This window comes from Mauremys mutica, chromosome 3 (assembly GCF_020497125.1).
Source record: "Mauremys mutica isolate MM-2020 ecotype Southern chromosome 3, ASM2049712v1, whole genome shotgun sequence".
Classification (NCBI taxonomy): domain Eukaryota; kingdom Metazoa; phylum Chordata; order Testudines; family Geoemydidae; genus Mauremys; species Mauremys mutica.
The window spans coordinates 97,982,424-98,004,600 of NC_059074.1; the positions used below are offsets into that span (position 1 = coordinate 97,982,424).

General features: G+C 39.8%; 1 protein-coding gene across 19 annotated transcripts in view; it reads right to left on the reverse strand.

The window, feature by feature from the left end:
* The window catches only part of PTPRK (protein tyrosine phosphatase receptor type K), a 576,479-nt gene that overhangs the window by 439,260 nt on the left and 115,042 nt on the right, over positions 1 to 22,177 (reverse strand). For 18 of the 19 annotated variants that reach the window (XM_045008691.1, XM_045008692.1, XM_045008693.1 and 15 more), the window contains one exon: positions 19,772 to 19,894. In XM_045008691.1, coding sequence (XP_044864626.1) covers positions 19,772 to 19,894 — 123 coding nt within the window. Of the gene's footprint in view, positions 1 to 8,566; positions 8,672 to 19,771; positions 19,895 to 22,177 lie in introns of those variants that run through there. The other variant, XM_045008707.1, reaches the window with a different exon arrangement.

The following is a 22,177-nucleotide window of genomic DNA, read 5'->3' on the forward strand; positions in this document are numbered from 1 at the left end:
TATCAAAGTACATGAAAGATGCTTGCATTTCAGTCAGATACATTTGAGTTTCTCTCAATAGAAAAGTCACTTAAGCATCAAAGCAATCCAGTGAGGTTTAATATATGACTCAAAAATAAAAAGCATGAAAGACTCTTCTGTTGTCTTTAAAAGTCAGTATGATGCATTTAGTAAAGATTCACAAGATGCCTTGTCCACTTGTTCTGCTTGGATGATATAATTTATTGTCTGTTTTGGTAGTGCCCACAATGTACTAAACACAGGACAAGCAAAAGCACTGTTCCAGTCCCAAAGAAATGGTAGCTAGTACTTCTTTATTTGTCCATGGAAGAAAATTAAAAACCACCAATTTTTATAGCTATTATAGTATAGTAATTCATTCATCTTATAAAGGATAACTGACACTTGTGGAACTATCTGAAGGATATGTAAACAACCCCTGTGAACCAGAAGGTCTGGTCACCAAAAATAATTAATGTTTCCCATAGAAGAGCAGCAGGTAAATCACACTAATATGAAAATATCTGTCTGTTCCTCTGCCTATCCCCAAAAGCCTTGAAAAAGTTGAGACAGAGGAGCTATACTGCAAACAAACAGATGTTTACTGCATAAACACTCATGCCTGAGCTTCCAGAATGATGAGACAGGTACAGCTAGTGGGACTGCTGTAGCTGCTTAAGACAGCTTGTTAAACTACCCATCCTTAGCTTAAACGTGATCAGATACAAACTCTTTCAAACGGTGTCTTAAATGTACAGACACTTTACTGTACATTTTCTAGTACTGGAACACTTATTTTTAAGTCACATTACAACATATAAATAACATTAGCCTACTAAAAAGATATGGAATAAGTCATTCCAGAGACTAGTCTGAAACAGGTGAGTCCAGGTCTTCATCCTGTGCCTTTGTTACACAACTGCCTGCATTTTGTGGTTTCTCAAGACAAATATGTGGACGCTTTTAATAATGTAGATCAGAAGAGGCTTCTTGCATCAATCATTGCCACGCCATCACAGATATTTTATGTTTGCAAACACATTTAAAATTATACTGAATGAATATCAAATTTAAAAGATTCACAGTAATCAAGAAAGCATTGCCTAGTATTTGGCATATCTACTTTCTTCCTAAAACATGAAGACAACGTGGGCCTCTGACAAGGTACGTTTCAAATTTTGCCATTACTGATTTTATGGCATCTGCCAGAAAACCATGGAGCCTGTGGAAGTGGATAAATATGAGGGACAAACTACCTATTACAAAACAAGATATAAAAAATAAGTTTTAATTAGACGTGTTAGAAAACTAACAGACAAAGGTACTGAATTACATTTTACTATGGAGGAAAAAGTATCTGAACAGTCACAGTAAAATATGTCAGCATGTCAATTCCTTTTCTCCACGAAGGAATACACACAGATCCTTTCCCCAGGGGCTCACAGATGCAGAAATTATAAGACCATAAGGGAACACTATGATCATCTCATTTGATCTCCTGCATAATAAGCCAATCAAATTCACTCAGTAATTTCTGACTCAAGCCCATAACTTCTGTTTGAGCTATATTATCTTTTAGAAAGATATCCAGCTTGATTTAAAGATGGCAAGCGATGGATAATCTACCACAGTGGCGGCCAGCACATCCCTCGGCCTGCGCCGCTTCCCGCAGCCCCCATTGGCCTGGAGCAGCGAACCACGGCCAGTGGGAGCTGCAATTGGCCAAACCTGCGGACGCGGCAGGTAAACAAACTGGCCCAGCCTGCCATGGGGCTTACCCTGGCGGGCCGCAGGCCAAAGGTTGCCGATCCCTGATCTACCACATTCATAGGGAAGTTGTTTAATGGTTAATTACTCTCACTATTAAAAATGGATGCCTTATTTCTACACTGAATTTGTCTAACTTCACCTTCTAGTCACTGGATCTTGTTCTTTTTTTTTTTTTCTGTTAGATTAAAGAACTGTATTATCAGAAATCTGTTTCCAGGGAGGCTATGATCAAGTAACCTCAAACTTCTTTTGGATAAACTGAAAAGATTGTTCTTTAGTCTCTCACTGTAAAGTAAGTTTTCCAGTCCTGTAATCATTCTTGTGGCTCTTTTCTGAACCTTTCCAATTTTTCAACACCCTTTCTGAAGGGTTAACAGAGAACACAGCATTCCAGTAATGGTCTTGCTGATGCCACCGAGATATCATCACGTCCCTATTCCTAATTGATATTTTGTATATATTGATCACATTCACCCTCTTAGCTACTGCATTACACTGAGAGCTCAGTATCACTGCTATCCAGCATATAGCTCCACTTCTTATAAGTGTGACCTATAGTCTTTGTTCCTACATGTGCAAGCATACATTTGGCTGTGTTAAAATACACAGTGCTCAAATGAGCCCACTTTACCCAGGGAAGAAGAATAGTCTGTATAACTGACCTATCCTCATTATTAATTTACCACTCCACCAATTTTTGTGTCATCTGCAAACTTTACCAGCAATTACTTTATATTTTCTTCCAAATTACTGATAAAGATCGTGAATAACACTGGGTCAAGAAGAGATCCCTACAGGACCCAAGTAGACACATCCCCATAGGATGACTATTTCCCATTGATAATTTTTTTTCCCCATCGGTCACTTAAAATTTATAATCCATTTCATATGAGCAGCATTGATTTTATATAGTACTAATTCCTCTCTTATTTTTTTAAATGAGACTTGTCTTTCACAGGTGCTTAAACCCAGTCCCCCCCACCACCCGCCCCAAAGACAAAAGTTTTGCCGTGGCAAGTGGCAGTGTAAACAGCGTGCTGTCGACAGAAGCGCTCTCCTGTCGACAACGCAAACCCCACTCATAGGAGGTGGAAGTATTTTGTCGGCAAAAGTGCTGACAAACAGCGTTGAAACACGACAAAGCCTCATCAGTAAAATACCTAACAGAAGTCTCTCTCTTCAAATATTCAGCCTGTGGATTGATCATTAATATAGTCTAAAGATATTATTGCAGGACAGTTATCTTTACCAACCAAATCTGTAATCTCACCAAAAAATGATAAAGATTGTTTGATAAAATATGCTAAATGGTATTAATTATGCCACCTATTAATTATGCCATTCATTATCCATGCTAAATGGTATTAATTATGCCATCTTAAAATTCTTTACTGATTGTGTCCCATATCAGACTTTCCATGATTTTGCCTAATATCGATATCAGGCTAACAGGCCTATAATTACCTGCATCATGATCATCCCATTTACCATTTTAAAACACTGGCAACAAGCTCAGCTTTTCCCCAGTCCTCTGGAACTTCAAGTCAACATTACATTAAAAGTAAACATTAATGGTTCAGAGAGCTACTAAGCCAATAATTTTAAAACTCTTGGGTGCAAATTTGCCAGTCACGTAGCTTTAAAAATGTTTAATAGTTGATATTTAATGTCGTCTCTAGTTACGTATTGAATAGAAAGATATGAATATATTATCCTGCTTTTTTTCTGAATATATAACAAATTTATTGAATACTTCTTCTGTTTCTAAATCTTGATTGATAATGTTGCCATCCTTGTGTAGTATCAACCTATACTATTGATAGGATTTTGTTTGTTCCTGATACATTTAAAGAATTCCTTCTTACTGTCCATAACTAGGCTTGGCAGAATTCATATATTTTATATTACTTCCACAGATATTTGTTTATTTTTAAGAATTATTTTATTTGTATGTATTTAAATTTTCACAGTTGTGAAAAATAAAAAAATGCTTAAACTTAAAATTTATCTATTCAAGTTTTCACAGTTGTGGGAAGTTATAGGGGGATCAGACAATAACTAGTTAATTATAGTAGACACAGAAGCAGAAAGTTAAAGCTTTATAATAAAAATACTAATTGTCTTCATACACCAAAACATAAAAAGTAAATAGCCTTCCATCAAACTCTAAAATGTTCTCAATCAGAATTTTTCTTACCTTGCCTATCGGTAAATTCCTATTATTGATAGAAATATTTTTTCGTTTGTGTGTGTATGGTGAAATTGAGGTTTTTGAACATATACCAATACAAATCTAATCCTTCCAAGCCTATCCATAACCCTACTGTCCATAGATCTTTCACTGATGCCTTTAGGTTCCCTTATCAATTGTCTGCATATCTTAACAGCTGATTTATACTCATTGCTATCACTCCTCCATTTCTCTGTGTGTGTGTGTGTGTGTGCGCGTGTGCGCGCACGCGAGTGAGTGAGAGAGTGTGCTTCTTTCACATCCCTTCTTAAAACAAAAACAAAAGGATTATTTTATGATTGTAGAACAGTTGTTTTTGGGAGGGGGCATCTAATAAAGCATTCTTTAACAATTCCCAATAATCATCATAATCCATATTTTCTTCTACTCAATTTAACTTATGATTGTTTGCAGCTTTGCGAAATTGTCCATTTAAAAGTACTATACATATATGTTACTGGACAGGACTATATTTCAGTTTGCACACAAGAAGCACTTGCACATATGGAACCATCAATTTTTAGTTGGGCGATCAATTCACCTTTACCAATCAGAATGAGGTCCAATATACAACACTACCTCAATTTTGTTGGAATACTTGGTTTTACAAAGTTATGTATAGTTTTTAGAAACTCCAAAAATGTTTTACTAGTGACATCATGAGAATTCTAGCACACAACCCCCAGACTGAAATCTGAAAATGACCATTTTTCTTGCTACATATAGATAAATTATAAGGAGCTGCTAATCCTATTCCCTCATCTGATTTGGTGGACTATAACAGAACCTCACCAGCACTCCATTTTATGATTTATGTGCAGGCTTGGGTCCCTTCTCAAGGAAAAAAAAAAAGCAGCTGGCACTGTCAATCAGGGTGAGGCCTGGAGAAGGGCCGACCTACCAGCGTCTTGCAAAGAGCTTGCTTCAAGTCATTGTCACTAACAACTGTAATGCAAAAAGCATGTAAAGCAATCAACTATGTACATATGGGCATTTTGCCACTGGCCTGAGGCTATAATTCATTTCCAGAATACCTGTGCTTTTTAAATAAGTTTATAAACTACTGGAAGGTCTCTTAAAATGTATGTCATTTTGTCTCAAAACACAGACCCCACTGGACATGTACACACAAAGAGGGGCAGAAGAGTTAGCTCAGATGACATGGACTTGGCTGGAAAGAAGAAACTGACAGTAGCACAGTTTCTCTCTCCTGGAGTGTGGTGTGCGCTGATCCTTCATTCAGAGGAAGTAACCAGCATTAAAGAGACGGCAAGACTGTTAGAGAAAAGTTTATCCTCACTTTTCATTTACTTTCCCTGAAATAATATAGTATGTCTGGCTGTTGCATATGCATGAGTAGGTTTTCTCAATCCAATTTGTAGTAGGCAACTCAAATATCCCCTCAACTGCTCATCAGAAAGACTTAAGTCAAACAGTAAAAAACCCAATACTACAACAGCTGGTTAATAATCTACATGTTAATACTTTGGTTAGTACTTTCACCTAAATCCCATCCTCTACTTATCTGTACTGTGGTTTAAAATCATGATTCCATGGTGGATCAGAATTGTCAGATACCTTTAAAAATTCTTTCCTCTAATTCTTTCCTCTAACTTTCTCTCTCAAATACTTCTTGGGATTATGCACATAAAAGACAAAACTACAGGAATTTAAGAATAGAAGGAAAGGAATAATGCTCTTACTTTTAATTGCACTTTGCTATGGACTATAGAATCCTGATACCAAATGCTGCCTCCATCAAATCTGATAAGATGTGTTTATAGTATTTGTTGAATATATGGACTGTAGCCCAAACAGCTGCTTAGCATGCTATTCTGTTTTGCACTTTCTCCAACAGAATTTTTTCTCTCTCAAACAGTATTTGAGAAGAGAAAATAGTATTTGAGAGAGAAATAATTTGGGGATGTGACACTTGTCTTGCTGCTTGCATCTTGGTGTCTTGACCTGGCCACTGCGTCATTAATCATCTTCATTCCTTTACTGAAAGGCAAAAACCACTGTGGATTTCCTAAATTATTCTGTCCTTACAATGTATATTTTGATTGTCCCTCCAACACTCATGTTGTGCCTTCATTTCTTCTTAGTATACAATGGGATTGAATACAAGCAAGTGCTAGTCCCTGAGTCCCGTGGAATGTTAAGTGTATTCTTGGAATGGAAACATTTCAGACTTCTCAGACTCATCTTCTCATTGTGCATCATACAATATTGATCTCTGACTGTAATACCCTCTTGAAGAAAGTTATGGCAACTAGAAATGCCATCTTGACAGATAAAGTATGAGACACTGAGCATGAAAGCTTGCTCCTGCAGCACCTGATTACCTAACTCAGGACTTCAGATAGTACTTGGATGCAACTAATAATCATTCTTGCTGATAGATGCTCCAGTGGAAGATACTGGAGTTTGGAAAGTTCCATGGATTCATTTTCATTCTCTTTATACCGTATATCATGCATGCCTAGATTCATTCCTCACACAAATATAATAGAGGGAGTTAGGAGGGGGGGCAATCACTTGTCCAGGAAATCCTTAACTTTCCAATATTTCCTTTGTCACAGCCAGGCTACTGTGCTCATAAAGACTGGGTCTGAATAGCAAATCAGTCACAGTTATAGCAGATTTGCTGATAAACGTGTTTATCTCTCTAACTGACAGCTGAAGGATTTGGGAGAAAATCTCTTTGACCAATGAGGGTTGAGTATAGCTCTCATCTGTCAATGGCTCTTGAAAGTAATTGACTCAGTGGAAATGCATGAGGTTTGTTGTGACCAGGTCTAAGCCCTATGTTACTTGTTCTAGATACGTATTTTTCTGTTTGGGGCTGATACAGATAGTTCCATCTTGGGTGCCTGTAGCATGGATATTATCTAGGCTCATTCCCTTGACTTGGGGAATTGTCTCCTTAGGCCATGTTCTCTATGGTTTAGCCTTTATTTTTACATACACCGAATCAGATTTTACACAAACTTTCCAGAGAGGAAGGATTGTGGTTGAGACAGTATCTTAGGACATGGGAGGCCTGGGGTAAAATCCCTGCTCTGCCAAGTATTTTCTGTGTGACCTTGAGCAAAATCACTTAGCAGCCTCTCAAGGAACTGAAGCACAATTTGTAAAATTGGGGCAATGGGGTTTTGTGTGGATAAATACAGTAAATATGAAACTTAACAGATCTACAAAACCAGTACACTAGCGTGGGGGGGAGGGGGAACAGATGGGCAGGATGAGAATAAAATTTAAATCCTTATAGTATCAAAAGACCAAAAACAGCACTTCTTACTTGTGATTGAAACATTAACAATACCCAAGGGTTCTTCTCTTAGATACAGATCTGTAGCATTGACTATTCCCATTAATAGCAGCTATGCTAGATCATCACTCTTAGACCAATAAAAATCGCTGTCTGCACAAGTGACAGGCTGACAGGAAATCTATCTTGTTCCCTAAATAAATGGAGTTTTACCATAAAGAGTTCAGACACACACTATATCTGTACAGAAACCATGTACATTATAATTACGAACTTCGTACTGAATTACATCAGTAACATCTGACCTTTCCCATTGGCTCTCATTCCTCACTTATTTCAATTCTGAGCAATACCAGCTAACCTCCTCTACAAGCAAAGAGTTACTCTGCCAAGCTGTGAGGGACATGCTTGTGGGATCTGCTATGTCAGAGATGGCAGCTGCATACCCATGTTTATGATCCCTCCAAGATCCAGAACCAACATTTCAAATAGACTTTACAAACAGAGTTACAATACCCTTGCAACTAAATCATAAATTAACATGCTGACTCTTTGGCTACACAATGACATCACCCTGCTGCCAGGCAAATAAAACCCCAAGCAGTGGCAGGCATTTTTACAGCCTACCTACTTACTGGTGTTCACGCTGACCTCATCTGTAAGAGGTCACCTTTCACATGATCTGTATTTACAGAGGTGAGAAAGGGGAATGAAAAACTCAGAGAGCAAGGGAAATGAGGATTAAATTAATGTTCCTGATCTGACAACACTCTGCTACAGACACAGTTAGCTTAGTAACGGCAGTTTTAACAGATCTCTATACCACTAATGGATAACAATACACAGGTTTAAAATCTGACTGGTCTCCAAATACATTTGCTTCATTAGCCCACAGTCAATGAAAGAAAAAAAGTTACTTCATTTTTAAATGTTATCAGTGTAATCAAAGTGTGGTTCTGCACAAATGTAGAGCTTTATTTCAGCAGCTATGTTTACCATTTAAAAAAAAAATCAGTAGATGCTGCATCAGCACCTACAAGCAGCAAAAGCATAACAAAGGAATATAAATTACACACTGAACAGCAAAAAGGAAAGAGCTTGAAAAAAATTAATATTTAAGTAGACAGTAAAATTTCAGATACTGTATTATACAAGCAAAAGATGTATTAATTTTAATATTTCCTCTTTGCCCCTTGATATTGTTGACTTTAAGGGGATTCCTGATTTTAAAAAATTAAACAGAATTTACCCTCTTTATTCCTTCTACCCACCCATCTACTGTTTGTTACACTCACTTCTTTTGAATGCTGTCTTAAAATAGGCTGCTGGTTCTTTGGGTTATTATGCAGTGTGTAGCCCTATTCATTTGCACAGCAATTAGCATAGTGAGGCTCAGATACTCCTTGGAAGCCCTGGGCACTACTGCAATATGATCACAACCCAACATGTTATATAGAAATACACCCATCTTCTATGGTAGTTTATATAGTGATTATGGCTATAAACTGTAATCACAGAATATCAAATATTCATAACTAGCAATTCACTTTCATTGAACATTTAGTAAAAATGACCTTAAGTCCAGGCTTGCAAAATTAACAAACTACTAGCCTGGAGCCTAAGCTTGCTAGATACAGGGGACATACTTGTGCTGCGGCACGCTGCCAAAGGCCACATTCCCCTGTAAGTGAAAGAAAATAGTGGTCTACTATAAGAATAATAAACCCAAACTCCTCTCCAAAAGCCATGTCCGGGGTGTGGTGGAGAAACAGGATTGGCTGTGCGACTGGTAGCTTAACAAATCCTGCCTCTGGAGCAGGTTCTAAAGTCAGAGTACACCCTGCGCAGCACTTCTCCCTCTATATAGCAGAGGAGGCCCCAACTCAATATTGCAGCTAGTTACAACCATGATAATTCAGCACAGGGAGAAGGGACAATCTCATGTAAGCAGGTCCCCAAACAAGGAGGAACTTTGTAACACCAACATCTTGAACTCCTACTGCACACAACATTTCAACAGAACGTTGATTGGCAATGTCATAGCTAATACATTTTAGAAGTGTAAATTAACATCTCTCATATTTGTTATAGCTTGTAGCGGGGTGGTCACCTGCTCCCACCTTAAAAGGCTTAAATCAGCCCTGGGACAAGCAGCAAGTCTCGGCTGATTGGGGAACCAGCCACAGATGCGGCCACGCCCCAATCAGGGCCCAGCAGGCCCTTATAAGAGGACAGTGGGCCAGGAGCACAGACTCTCTTTCTAGATGTGGAGAGGGATGAGCCTGGCTGCTAGGAGCTTAGCAAGGTACCGAGACTGGAGCAGGGCTGGGGGAAGGCCAGAGGAGCTGGGGAGCTCTGACCTAGAAACCCCCCAGGCTGCAGACCTTGTTAAAGGCCCAAGAAAAGTACTAGGGTTGCAGAGGGCAGCCCAAGGGTAGGGCAGAGGCAGCAGGTCCAAACCCTCCTTGCCTATGATGAGTGGCATTTACACTGCAGTCTGCCCCAGTGAATGGGGGCTAGTTGATGACTGGCAGTGGCCATAGACTGAGGTGAGGTGGGGATAGAGGGGATTGGGAGTTCCCTGAGGAGGAGAGACCAAGATTTGTGGGGGTACTGCCAGGGGGCAGCACCCCAGCCTGAAAGGGGCACTGGGGTCCAGGAGGGACTCAGGCCTAGCAGCAAGCGGGACACCGGCCTGCAGAAGGTGCTCCGGAGGCTGGAAACGCTAATTCCCTGGACAGCCAGCAGGAGGCGCCACAACAGTGAGTCCCACCCTGTGACATAGCTCCTTTGCATTCCTGGCTTCATGCCACTCTTTTCCTGTATGAAATCATGGTGCAAGTTGTCTCCAATGTGTTTCCCCTTTTCCTCCTTCTCCCCTATATTTTCTTCCACTTTTCTTTCCCAAACTCACTCAGATACTGTACTTCTCTTTTCTAACTTTTCCACCTAGGAGTCAGGAGAACAAAACATACTAGCCAATGCTGCATACGAAATGGTGAAACGCTATTTGTTCAGGAGCAACACCCTAGTAAAAAACGCACCTCCATTCTCAGCCTGCTGGGAAAACACTGAGATTTCACCCAGCTGCTCTACCTCAACCTTCCCTGGGGAGTCCAGCCTGCATAACAGACTTTGGCAATGAAGTATTTGATAAACTTGAAGCCCCCTTTACTCTAGGGGAGAAGCATTCATGTTGTTCCTCCTACCTCACAAAGGCTCATATTCTACTACTCTATTCCTTTGCTATCCTGTTGCTCCATTGACTCTCTCTCCTGATACTTATAGCTATTTTCAAGCAGTGGCAGACTGAATCTGAGCCAATAGTTTTAATGCTGCTGTCAAGAGTCTGAGTAGCAACAGTGAAAATTGACTAGGATTGGTCATTTTTCACCCTGCTGCACTGGAACTCTTTACCTGCAGCAAGTGGATTTTTCAAGCCCTACCTTAAATTACCACCCAAGAACCTGAAATAACAGGGGAGATCTTCTATTAAAAGATGGAGCAAAACTGGGGATACTTGAAGAGGCGGTGGGGAGGCGTGACTTTTAAGAGACTACCTACTTAAAGTTGCATTTTGCACAGATTCTATTGTTACTTTGTTTGAATAGGTCTTAGCCAATTCCCAGCCTAGCAGATTTAAGATTTAATCAATGCTAGTGCAAGACATATGTCTGTGCATGAACATCAGGGGGAAATAAAGTTTCAATACCAAATCAGTTACTTGGCAATCCATACTCAACCACAAAGGTGCTGTTCAACCTAAGGATACCCATGACCTTCAAAAAAACACTACACACCAAGCAGTTACGCTTTCATTCTGTATCCACAAAGGTTTGAGCTCTCTTGGCAGTTGGCTCTGAGTGCAAAGTACAGTGAGCCAGCAATTCTGCTAATAATAGCCAATCACTTTTAACAGTTTCTGCTAGCTTTATTTCTTGTAACTTTCTAGGGAGAGGATAATCTGGTTGTTTCACTGGATGTGAAAGTAGCAAGTAGATTATTCCATTTGGAGACATCATTGTTTCTATTACTAAAAATCTTCAGGGTATTTACTACTCCAATATCCACATTTCAAGAAAAATCTGATTTATTCAATCTCCACACAAAGCAAGATATTTTATTTCAGTCTACATTATCTGTAAGGCCTTCATTATTCTCAAGCACATTAAAACTCAGTATGGAGGTAGTACGCTATGCTGCCTTCCCAATCCTACTGTGCATCTGAAATATCAAGTAATAAACTGGGTGCTGTTTATTTACAAGGAATGAGACAATAAATTGATGAACAAGTTGTATTAAGCCAGCCTGATAATATATGAATAATGATATGTTTAGCAGGGCCTAGGTTTTTTATCTGATAGACATTCATTTCCTGTATTAACAAGGCAGTTTATTATTAAACATGCCACTACCAAATAATACAAAGATGTGATAATCATTAATGATTCTGTTAACATAAAACTGCCCATCATTTTAGAAGCCCAGCAAAACATATTTCCTGACCAAACCCCCTGAAATTAACAAGGGATAAACGCAGCATGCCACCTTTGCACTTCAGCAAGGACCACCATTGACAGGATATTCTCCTAGCTCCACAAAGCTATCGTGTATTAACATGATCAGCACACATACTGTGTATTACACACGCTATAATACGCAAATATACATATTTATATTTGAATTCATACATACATTGTTTTGTTTGGGGCTACTTTTTGGGGTATGGTGCAGGTGAGGAGGCTGAAAGTGGTAAAGAAACCAAAAATTCACCAAAGTAGTTTACAAAAAGCATGTCCCCTTTCCTTTCGATACACAATTAAGAAAGAGAAGAAAATAGACAACAAAATTTCTTAACCCTCCAGCACATGGATTTCTTGGGTTTGGTTCTCTCTTTAATAGTTAAAAGACCAAGGCAAATATCATACAATAAAACTTTGAGATTTAAGCTATTATCTTCCCTATGGCATCTCTCACCTAAATGGATCAGCAAATAAAACTCTCTCACAAAGTTACTCTGATCCCCTACCCCTAAATGGCCAATTCAAACCATTAGCAGCAAAATGGCAGCAAGAACACAGCACTCGATTGCTCAGATGTCTGATAAAGTTTTAGAGTGTTCCATTTAAATCCTGCTCTCCTGTAGTACCAAGAGCATGTTGGCACATCTTTTCTCAATCAGTGTCTCTAAGGAAGGGCTTAGAATTTCATGACACTGTTGGCATTCTCTCCCCCTCTTCAAAAGCTGCAAAATGTTCAATTTTCTCCATAGAACTTCTATTTCTTGGTTGAGATTTTTCTACTTTTCAGAGCAGCAACTTGAGCTGTTTCCCTTCACCCTTCCACACATCTTATTCACAGCCAGCTGAAATTAAGCTTCACCTATATAAATCCCCACAAAACTGCACTTTATGCAAGTAAAAGGAGAGACTAGAAATTAAATCTACTCCCCTGCCCACCTGGGTCTGCATCTTAGCCATAGCCCCTTCATGTTACTTGCAAATTGTGTTAGGTGTGCCCACGTAAACAACGATCACATGGCCATTCTGCTCCCATATCTCCATCAGTACACTTCCTGTGGGCCTATGAAGAGACTGATTCTGGTACAACAGCTGGTACAAAGGCTCTCCCTTACACCGGTGGCCTGCCCTCTAGGCACCCCAATACAGGGTGTAAGTGGCACGCAACTGGCCCCCCCACCCAGGATGAATTTTATTCAGTTTGAATACCAAAGCATTATTTATATGGATAATGAAAAGTGTTCAGAAATTTAGACATCCGTGTCAAACAAGTGACCTTTCCACTGTTTAGTAATTCATATCTTCAACACTTATCAACTTGTGCTGTAGCTTTTAACCATGGAGCTAGTGGCTGGTCTGCACCAGAATCAGCCATGTATGTTTTGGGTTGGGAGCAGGAGGGTGCGGCATTGTTTTTTAATTTATGGTGAAAGGTCATAACTAATTTCTGCAGTGTTCTTCACAGGAAGAAGAAATTTTGTTTCTCTGGATCAGATATTGATTTTAAGGCATATGTAAAAAAGGTGCCGGAATAGTCCCTGAAATCCTGTCTATACTTTGCCTCTTTCTTCTTTCTAAAATATACTTTATTTCAGGACTTATTTTCCCCCATGTTTCTTGAAAACTAATTCCACAACATTAGAACATATCCAAACCAGACACATTATATTTCTGAAAGACCAGATACAAGAAGATGCTCATCTCACCATACCATTCCTGTCCCACTACAATTTAGACATTCTTCAGATAGCATTTGTATCCCGGGGCGGGGGGGGGGGGGGGGGGGGGGGAGAAGAGAAGAGGGGGGAGGGAAATAGCCCTTACATTAAAAACCAGCCTTCATTAGTGGTTCCCCTCGAGCAGTCCATTACAGGCTCTCACTCACTGACCCTGCATTGCCTCTCAGTGTGTCTGCTCTTAATGAGTAACACAAATGTGGTAAATGAACTATCTTCTTTAGACTAAGGGTAAATGCACCAATAGATATTATAATATGGCCAGAAACACACCCCTGTCCCCAACTCACTATGGAATATGTCCCCAATCATATTACTAAAAGAGCACAATTGTTCATAAAGCATTATACAAAAAAAGACATGAGCACAAGGTGCATCGAATTGTCCCCTAGGAGTGACTAGGGGAATATTCTACATCCAGAAATCAGATTTCATCTTCCACTAATGGCTCTTAATGTTTCTAATGTATACTTTAATTATACAGCTGATGGTGATATATATATATCTACTCTTAAGAATATATATATATATATATATATATATATATATATTCTTAAGAGTTCACCTAGATAGACAAGTAGAAAATATTTGCTTTAATAGCTATAAAAAGACATGCAGGTAGATCAAAGGAAAAGATCACCCCATCTTTCTCTCTCTATTTTAAAGGAGTACAAGTCAGTTTACAATTTGCCCCCTGAATTTCACAGAATTCTCCCTCTTTATTCCATCCCCATTTTCAACCCAACTTCATGCAGTTGCACTTATGCAAATAAAGTAAGACATTACACAAAAAATGCAGAAGTCCAGAAGCACTAAAAAATGGTTACGTTCTCAATGCTTTGCTGTCAAAATTATCTCACCCACCATTTTGAGCTGTGTAAAACCTGCAATGGAGACCTTTACACTGCGTATCACATGGGGCGGCTCTAGCTTTTTTGCCGCCCCAAGCATGGCAGGAAGGCTTCCTTTGGCGGCTTGTCTGCAGGAGGTCCCCGGTCCCACGGATTCGGCATACCCGCTGCTGAATCCGTGGGACCAGCAGACCTCCTGCAAGGATGCTGCTGAAGGCTGCCTGACTGTTGCCCTTGCAGAGACCGGCAAGGCGCCCCCCGTGGCTTGCCACCCCAGGACGCTTGGAGTGCTGGTGCCTGGAGCCGCCGCTGATATCACTAACCCATTACATTTTGTAAGGAGGAATCCTGATGACTCAAATGCAGCCCAGACTGTTTAAGCATACTGATCTTTGCAATCATAGCAACAGCCCACATTTGACTGCACCACAATGAAATTCTGTGTATGCCTATATTTTCGCCAATTACCAGCCTTCTTGCTCAACTACTACAATATTCTAGGTGTGCTATTCAAATAGTTATCCTAGATAAGGATACAGATTGCAAGCAGAAAGGGGTAACTGGATGTTGACCATATTAGATAATGTTCCCATTGATATTAATGATAAAGTCCATATTCCTTATCATGCAAATTGTAGCTCAAACAATTTACAAGTTCTAATATTTGAAACTGCAGGTGACCACCTCCTGTAACTATTCCCTTTAAATTTAATAAAATGTTATATATGCTGCATATATAGGGTGACCAGATGTCTCGTTTTTATAGGGACAGTCCCGTTTTGGGGAATTTTTTCTTATATAGGCACCTATTACTCCCCCACCCCCGTCCCATTTTTCCACAGTTGCTATCTGGTCACCCTATGCATATATGATTTTCCCATACTAGAAATAACAGACTTTGATCACAATTTGAAAAATGCAGTCTAGATCAATATAGAAAAACCATGTCTGAAGCTGCATTACGCATTCAAAAGAGGTTATTATATCTGGTGTGATGGTAGCAAATACCATAGTTAAGGTTGCAAAATACTTTCCATTATTACCTGTTTTTACATGCTCATAACATTCCAAAAACATTTGCCTGTGGGTCTGAAATTTTCCATGCTTGATTTCTGTCCAGTGGAAAGCTTTTTGTGAAGTTCGACTAAAATCTCTTCAGCCATTAGAATTATGGGAGAGGGAAGAAAAAACAAAAAATCTCTCTTCCCCCATCCACTCCACACACACGCACACTCTACCTGAGCCATCTTAAACAACGGTAGAAGTTTGAAAGTTGAGATTTGGCCTGGAAATAATTCTCACTGAATATTTTGGTCTTTGCTTAGTTTCAAAAATGTTTTATTTTGAAAAAGTCAGGAGGACTTAAAACTGCACACTAAGCATGTGCAATATTCTTTTTTCAGGTAGCCAGGTGGTAAAGCCTTAAACAAGCACCCACTAAAGTAGCCAAGACTAGGCACTGGGCAGATGTGTGGGATTTAGTGAAGATATAAAAAATTAGGTATCCTTCCCCCAACTCCACAGAGCAGCTCCATGAAGAGTACTTCAGTCAATGGTTATAGCTTTGTTATACCCTAAAGAGTGGGGAGCTTGGGAGGATCGGAGCATCACTGGATTCTCGCCTTGCACCTCACTTACTGTGCAGAGCTCTGTCATGCACTCCCCATGCACAGCTTTCTTGCATCGAACCCTTTCACTGTACAGAGCAGTGGGCTGGTTATTACCCTTAAGAGAGATCCATGGCACGTGAAGAGCTATAGAAAAGCAGGGCTTTTCAAACATAAGTAGCAGAAGGTTAACTTTATTTGCACCCTCTCTCCTCCTGTTGCTTCATTATTTTACCTCTCCATAGTTGGATGGCTACTGGAAGAGAGCATCAAAGGACGCCAGACAGGGTGCTTCATGGTATCAACCACTGTTAGGAGGGTGCTTCTGCAATGCTGACAAGAGTGAGGCATTTTCCTCGCCCTGCTGGCATCTCCTGCTCGTCCACCCACTGGAGCTGGATGATTTTTTTTTGGATGAATAGTTCTGGCTGATCAAAAATATTTGCAAATTTGGGTCAAATTTAATGAATAGTTTTGGCCAAAAAAGATTTCAAGACAGCCGGACCATTTCATTGTGACTTTTTCAACCTTTCATTTCAAAAAGATTTCAAACTTTAGATTAATTTTTAAAACAAGAGTACACACACCTGGAAATAAAATGAAAGATGTGGAAAAAAACACTTAGGAGTCAAAAGCAATGGTTTGTTGTACTCACGTTTTTTTTTTCCTACCCCCAACCTTAAATTCTTTCAGTTTTAACTTTCAGTGAGAAAAACAAAACAAAACATCCAAAACAATTTGTTTTTCCGGATTTTTCAGTTAAGCCACCAAACTGAAAAGCCAGTTAGTTGCTCATTTCTACCACCCACTCTCACTGATGGTGAGACCACGGCATGAGAGAAAATAAAGAGGCCCTTGGAACTCGGTGGCTATTTTTCGTACTGCTAGTGTTTACAAGCATGATAGCCAGATACAATGAGAATCACTGCCACTTCTCCACCTCTCTGGTACAGCTTCATAGACTAGGAGCCATCATTTGAACTAAAGTTTATTTCCTCTCTTTCTATCTCCCCTGTACTCCCTACCTGTAACCCAGGCAAACTGGTTTTGCAGAGCACCCTCTTTCCCACTTAGCTGTTTATGCAAGACAAGGATACAATGAGGGAAGGGTTAGCTTCTTTTAGCCATGTTATTCAACCAGACCTCCTGCTGCTCCTATAAACAGCAACTTCAGCCAGCTGGAAGATAAGTTCTCTGTTTCTTGCACCACTCCACCCGCCACATTTGCATTTGACTTCCCACTCTGTACCAAAGAAGTGTCTACTTCACTCTACTTTAATTCTGACTCTTCATATTCTTGCTATCCCAACTCAGTAACTAAACCCTCAATCCCTCCTAATCTAGTTACACTCGCTTATTTTGATGACGGCATCTATTCATTAAAAACATTACTGAAAAAAAATCAAACTCACTCATTTTACATGCGTCAAAAAGGCATCAAGGCAGTCACCTATTTTCTAGAAACCTGAGCCAAATTTAACTGGTAACACAGGGGTGAAAGAAAGTTGTTCAGTCACATTAGCCTCACTCAATATTTATGAACAATCTGCTATTACATATGCTTTGGTACTTTTAGTTCTTGTCTTTAAAAAAGATGTAGCATTTAAAACATTCCACAAAGATGTAAAATAATGAACGTACGACAGTCTGACAACGTGGCTGCAGCTTGGGTGTTCAGAAATAGTTTAATTATAAATACCTTAAGAATATCATAAGAAGTCCCACTGCACAGTAAAACCCTAATCCTAATGTTCCAGTTAATTTCAAACTTGAAACAGTTTGAGTGTAGGAGTTCCGGTGTGGTGTAGATCTTTTAAAAATCAGAACCACTTAATCCTAGTTTATGCCTTCTGATCAAATTGCAAAGTAACCTTATTGGAGAGCCAGTATTTGAAACTGGGTACTAATTCCCCAAAATCATCTGCAGATTTTTAAACATCTAACATACTAAACTGTGGCATTGTATAACTCAGTCTTGCCTGCATTTGTATGATCACCCTGTTTTGTGATACACCTCTCGCCCTTCATTGTACAAAGACCTGATCATTTGATTAAATAAAGGGGGCTTAAACATGTAAGTGGGAGAAAAAAATACTTCTATAGTTTATATGACATTTGGACAGGAAACTATACTCCACAGAATGGGAATGCAGTAGGTGAATTGGTCTGTCACAAAACTGAACAGACATCAGGTGTCAGGTTAGGGAGCAAAGAGTCAAACTGGTTGAAAATTGTACAGCTGACATGTTATTTAGGGAGACACAAGAGCTATCTCGTCATTCAGACTCTTTCAAAACCTAGCTATTTAAACTGCCATATGAACACATATTATGAGTAATATAATTCCACCTCATTTTAAAAGGCTAAATATTTGCAATCATGCAACATGAAGCTGAGAACAGGCAACCAACTTCAAGCCTTGTTCTTTGGGCACTACTTTGAACACTAACAAAAACACCATCAGCAATTAATGCTGTCTTAAGAACTAACATCTACTCTCCTATATGCAGATATGCATCATCATCACATATTTTGTTAAATCAACTCTAAAACTTGCTCAACACATGAGCCTATTTTCAGGGGTGGCTCTAGCTTTTTTGCCGCCCCAAGCACGGCAGTCAGGCTGCCTTTGGCGGCAAGCCTGCAGGAGGTCCCCAGTCCCGCGGATTCATCATAGCTGCCGCCGAATTGCTGTCAAATCCGCCGGACCGCCAGACCTCCCACAGGCAAGCCGCTGAAGGCAGCCTGACTTCTGCCACCCCAGGCACGTGCTTGGAACACTGGTGCCTGGAGCCACCACTGCCTATTTTACAAGATATGGGCACGGTAATGTGCACCCATATATTAACAGCAGCAGGGTGAAACAGCGAACGCCTAGCTAGCCACTAGTTACAGGAGTAAAAATTACATATACTCTATAACCACCATTAACACACAACAAGCAATAAATGAAGGGGGAAGAAATGGTAAAAGGGTTATGTTGCTTGTAAATGGCAAGGTTCCTTCTCTTCCCCACATGCCTAAATGGAAGCTATGTTAGCTACAAATAGAGTGGCCATGACCTTTTCTCCTCCTCTGCATGATTAATTACTTAATGTCCTATTAATTGGAAAATGTAGTTGAATTTCAAACGCTTTCATTTTCTTTGCATACCATCCTGTCTGGGAAGCACCGATTAAGCTGTTCATCAAAGGTGAGCACGCAAGGTCATCTAGCCTGTACCTCTTCAGTTATTCATTACCTGTCCTCAATAGTAATTAACAATGGAAATATTTCCATAAATCACCTTCTGATTATCCCCAGATGAGCAGTCAGTTTTCTGTAAGCATCTTTTTTTTGCCTTTTAATATTATCTAATGATTCAGTCTAAATATATCAGATGTCATTTAAAATGTAAAATTCTGTTATGTTTCTTTTAAATAGGACAGAGTTAGCAGAAGCTGGTTAAGTTCTTGTGTGTATTTAAAAGGAAGACTGAAGACTGAACAAACAGATTTACTGACATTTGAAGGGGTATATTTGCAAAGTGCTTCCACAGGTTCTGGCTGTGTAATGCTCATTGGAATAATCAGGAGTCCACCCAGCTAAAATCATGACCAGCACTTAGAAGATTTACCTTTTTTTTTTTTTCCCCCTCTAAAGCAGGCTTGTGTGTTAACTAGTTTTAAGGGAAGTTCAAGGGCTGTAAGCGCATTTTAAGGAAACTTCAAAATTCTCAAAACAACAAAGAAACACAAGCCACAAATCTTTCCCTTCAACTTGTACCATCACCGCCATGGCTCTCACCTTGAGGCATTTCAGGTGGCAAATAGTGAGGCTCTTGAGCACTGACATGCACCCAATCAAAGTCGTCATATAGGTCTTGATGGTAATCACAGGGCCCCAGGCCATCATCAAAAGTGCATCCCCCTGAAAGAAAGAAAACCAAATATTTTATTAATTACAAATTCTATATTTATTTAAAATAAAAATCCTTTAAAATTCAAATAGAGGTGTTCCTTCTAGGCACATCTGCCACAGAGCCCACATAGCCTATGACATAGTTCACAAGCTTTTATGTGCAAAGCTAAAAATCTCAAGCCTCTCATCCATCAGTGTTATTCTCTTTAAATTTTCTCTGCTTCCCACAGCCAAATTCCCCCAACAGTTCATTCTACAGGAGCAGGAAATCACAGACTGAGCTACTGAAGTCAAAGTAGAACCTGATTCAGTGTTTGCATAAAAAGTGACATGTCATCTAGACTGAGGGGAAAAAAATACAAAGCAAAGAACAAGGCTAATAACAGTAAAGGTGCAATCAACAACTTCCTTGATGCACTGACAGCCTACGCAGTCCAAACAGTGAATAAACCTTATCGGTAGAGTTCAAGCAGAAGGAAAGGAAAGAGTACAGGAAAGAGAAAGCACTCTGACAGTATAATTACAGTCACTGAGAATTGAAAAAATATTTTGATTTCTTCAAAGTGGATTTGATGTTCTTACTTTATTAAACCAACCCAGCCTAACACAACACAAATTGAAGGCTCTTTTTCAGGGTCATAAACAATGGATCTAAAATCTTTATCCAGTGCCCATCACCAAAACTACAGGAATTGTGAGGGGAAGGGACAAAGGGAAGGAGTGGGGCACGGGGGGGGGGGGTAGGGAGGAGGGGTTTTAAAAAACAACAAAGTTTTCAGCATGATAAAAATCTACTGTTTGGTAATGGTCACGTTTAACAGGTTTTCAAATCTTCTCCTTCACTTATGAAGATCAAGGTGAAAAAGGTGAGAGTAGGGCAGGAAAGAAGAGATAGAGGAACATGAGAGGAGAGATGAAGGATGGAGTCACAAGAAAGAGTAGAGGATGAAAGGGACTTTGGGGAAGGAGAGGTATTTTTCACAACAGGAACAACAGATGCCATGCACGTAGCTCTGCAGCAGCTGTTATCTCCATCTAGGGTAAACAATCCTTGGATTTGCTGCTTGGCTTTGAAAATGGGAGGCAAGATCAGAACAGATGATCTTTGATTATTTCCAAGAAATAGTGAGACTGTAAACACAGAGCATGACCATCTTTATACTCAGAGCAGCATATAATCCATTAAGAGAAGCCATAGGGACCTAGGAAGAAGGTTATAAAAGTATCTGGCAGTTGAAAATAAGTGAGAGGTATTTAAGGGGCAAACTCATATCTGCCTCATTGGCTTCTGAGGGTATGTCTACACAAGGATAAAGCAGTCGCAGCTAGCCCAGGTCAGCTGACTCAGGCTGCATGGCTAAAAATCACTGTGTAGGTGTTGAGGCTTAGGGCTGGAGCCTGAGTTCTGGGTTCCTCCACCCTCCCAGGGTCCGGAGCATCTACACAACTGTTTTTCAGCCCCCGAGACCAAGCCCCATGAGCCTGAGTCAGCTGACCTGGGCCAGCCATGGGTTGTTTATCCCTCTGTAGACATAGCCTGAGTCAGTACGTTGGTATGATTAACAATTCTTACTGTTGCAAACACAAATCCCTGCTGTTAAAGAATAAACTAGAGACAATTTCTAACAGGCCATAGAGTCTGTGTTAAGTATTTCAGATACAATACTGAAAACAGGACCTGATGCTGTGACTTAAAACTCTGTTTCCATTTATGGTAAATTCAGGATTATCTGAAAAATGTGTCATTTCCATTCCATCTCAATGGCATCCTCCCATGTGCTTGGTTTTTTTTATTTTTGTTTTTCCTGGAGAAAGAAAGAAGGATTGCAAACCACCCTGACTACTACTGCATTTGCAACACAAAAACAGCCTAGGAGTAGAGCTTGTTGGGGAAAAAATTGGGAGGGGGGTGGCGCTTCCTGCAGGAAACTTGACTTTTCATCAGAAAAACTGAAAAAATCCAGTGTTTTTGGCCTACCACTGAAAATTTTTGGCTGGAGAGTTTGATGAAAAGTGAAGATTTTCCCATAGAAAGCAAACACTTCTGGCAAAAATATATTTGTTAAGGCAAAATCCAATTTTCCACTTAAAACAGTTTTGATAGAAAAAGCTTTCAACCAATCCCTACCCGGGAGGCCAGGTTTCCTGCTGTTCTACCTGTTATGCTTTTGTTTAAAAAGTGTCAGTCATCTAACAAGTGACTAGAAACAATACCACACGATGTAGATGAGCCATACAAGAATAACAACGCATTTAAGAGAACACTTTGCAAACACCTAGAGTCTCAAAACT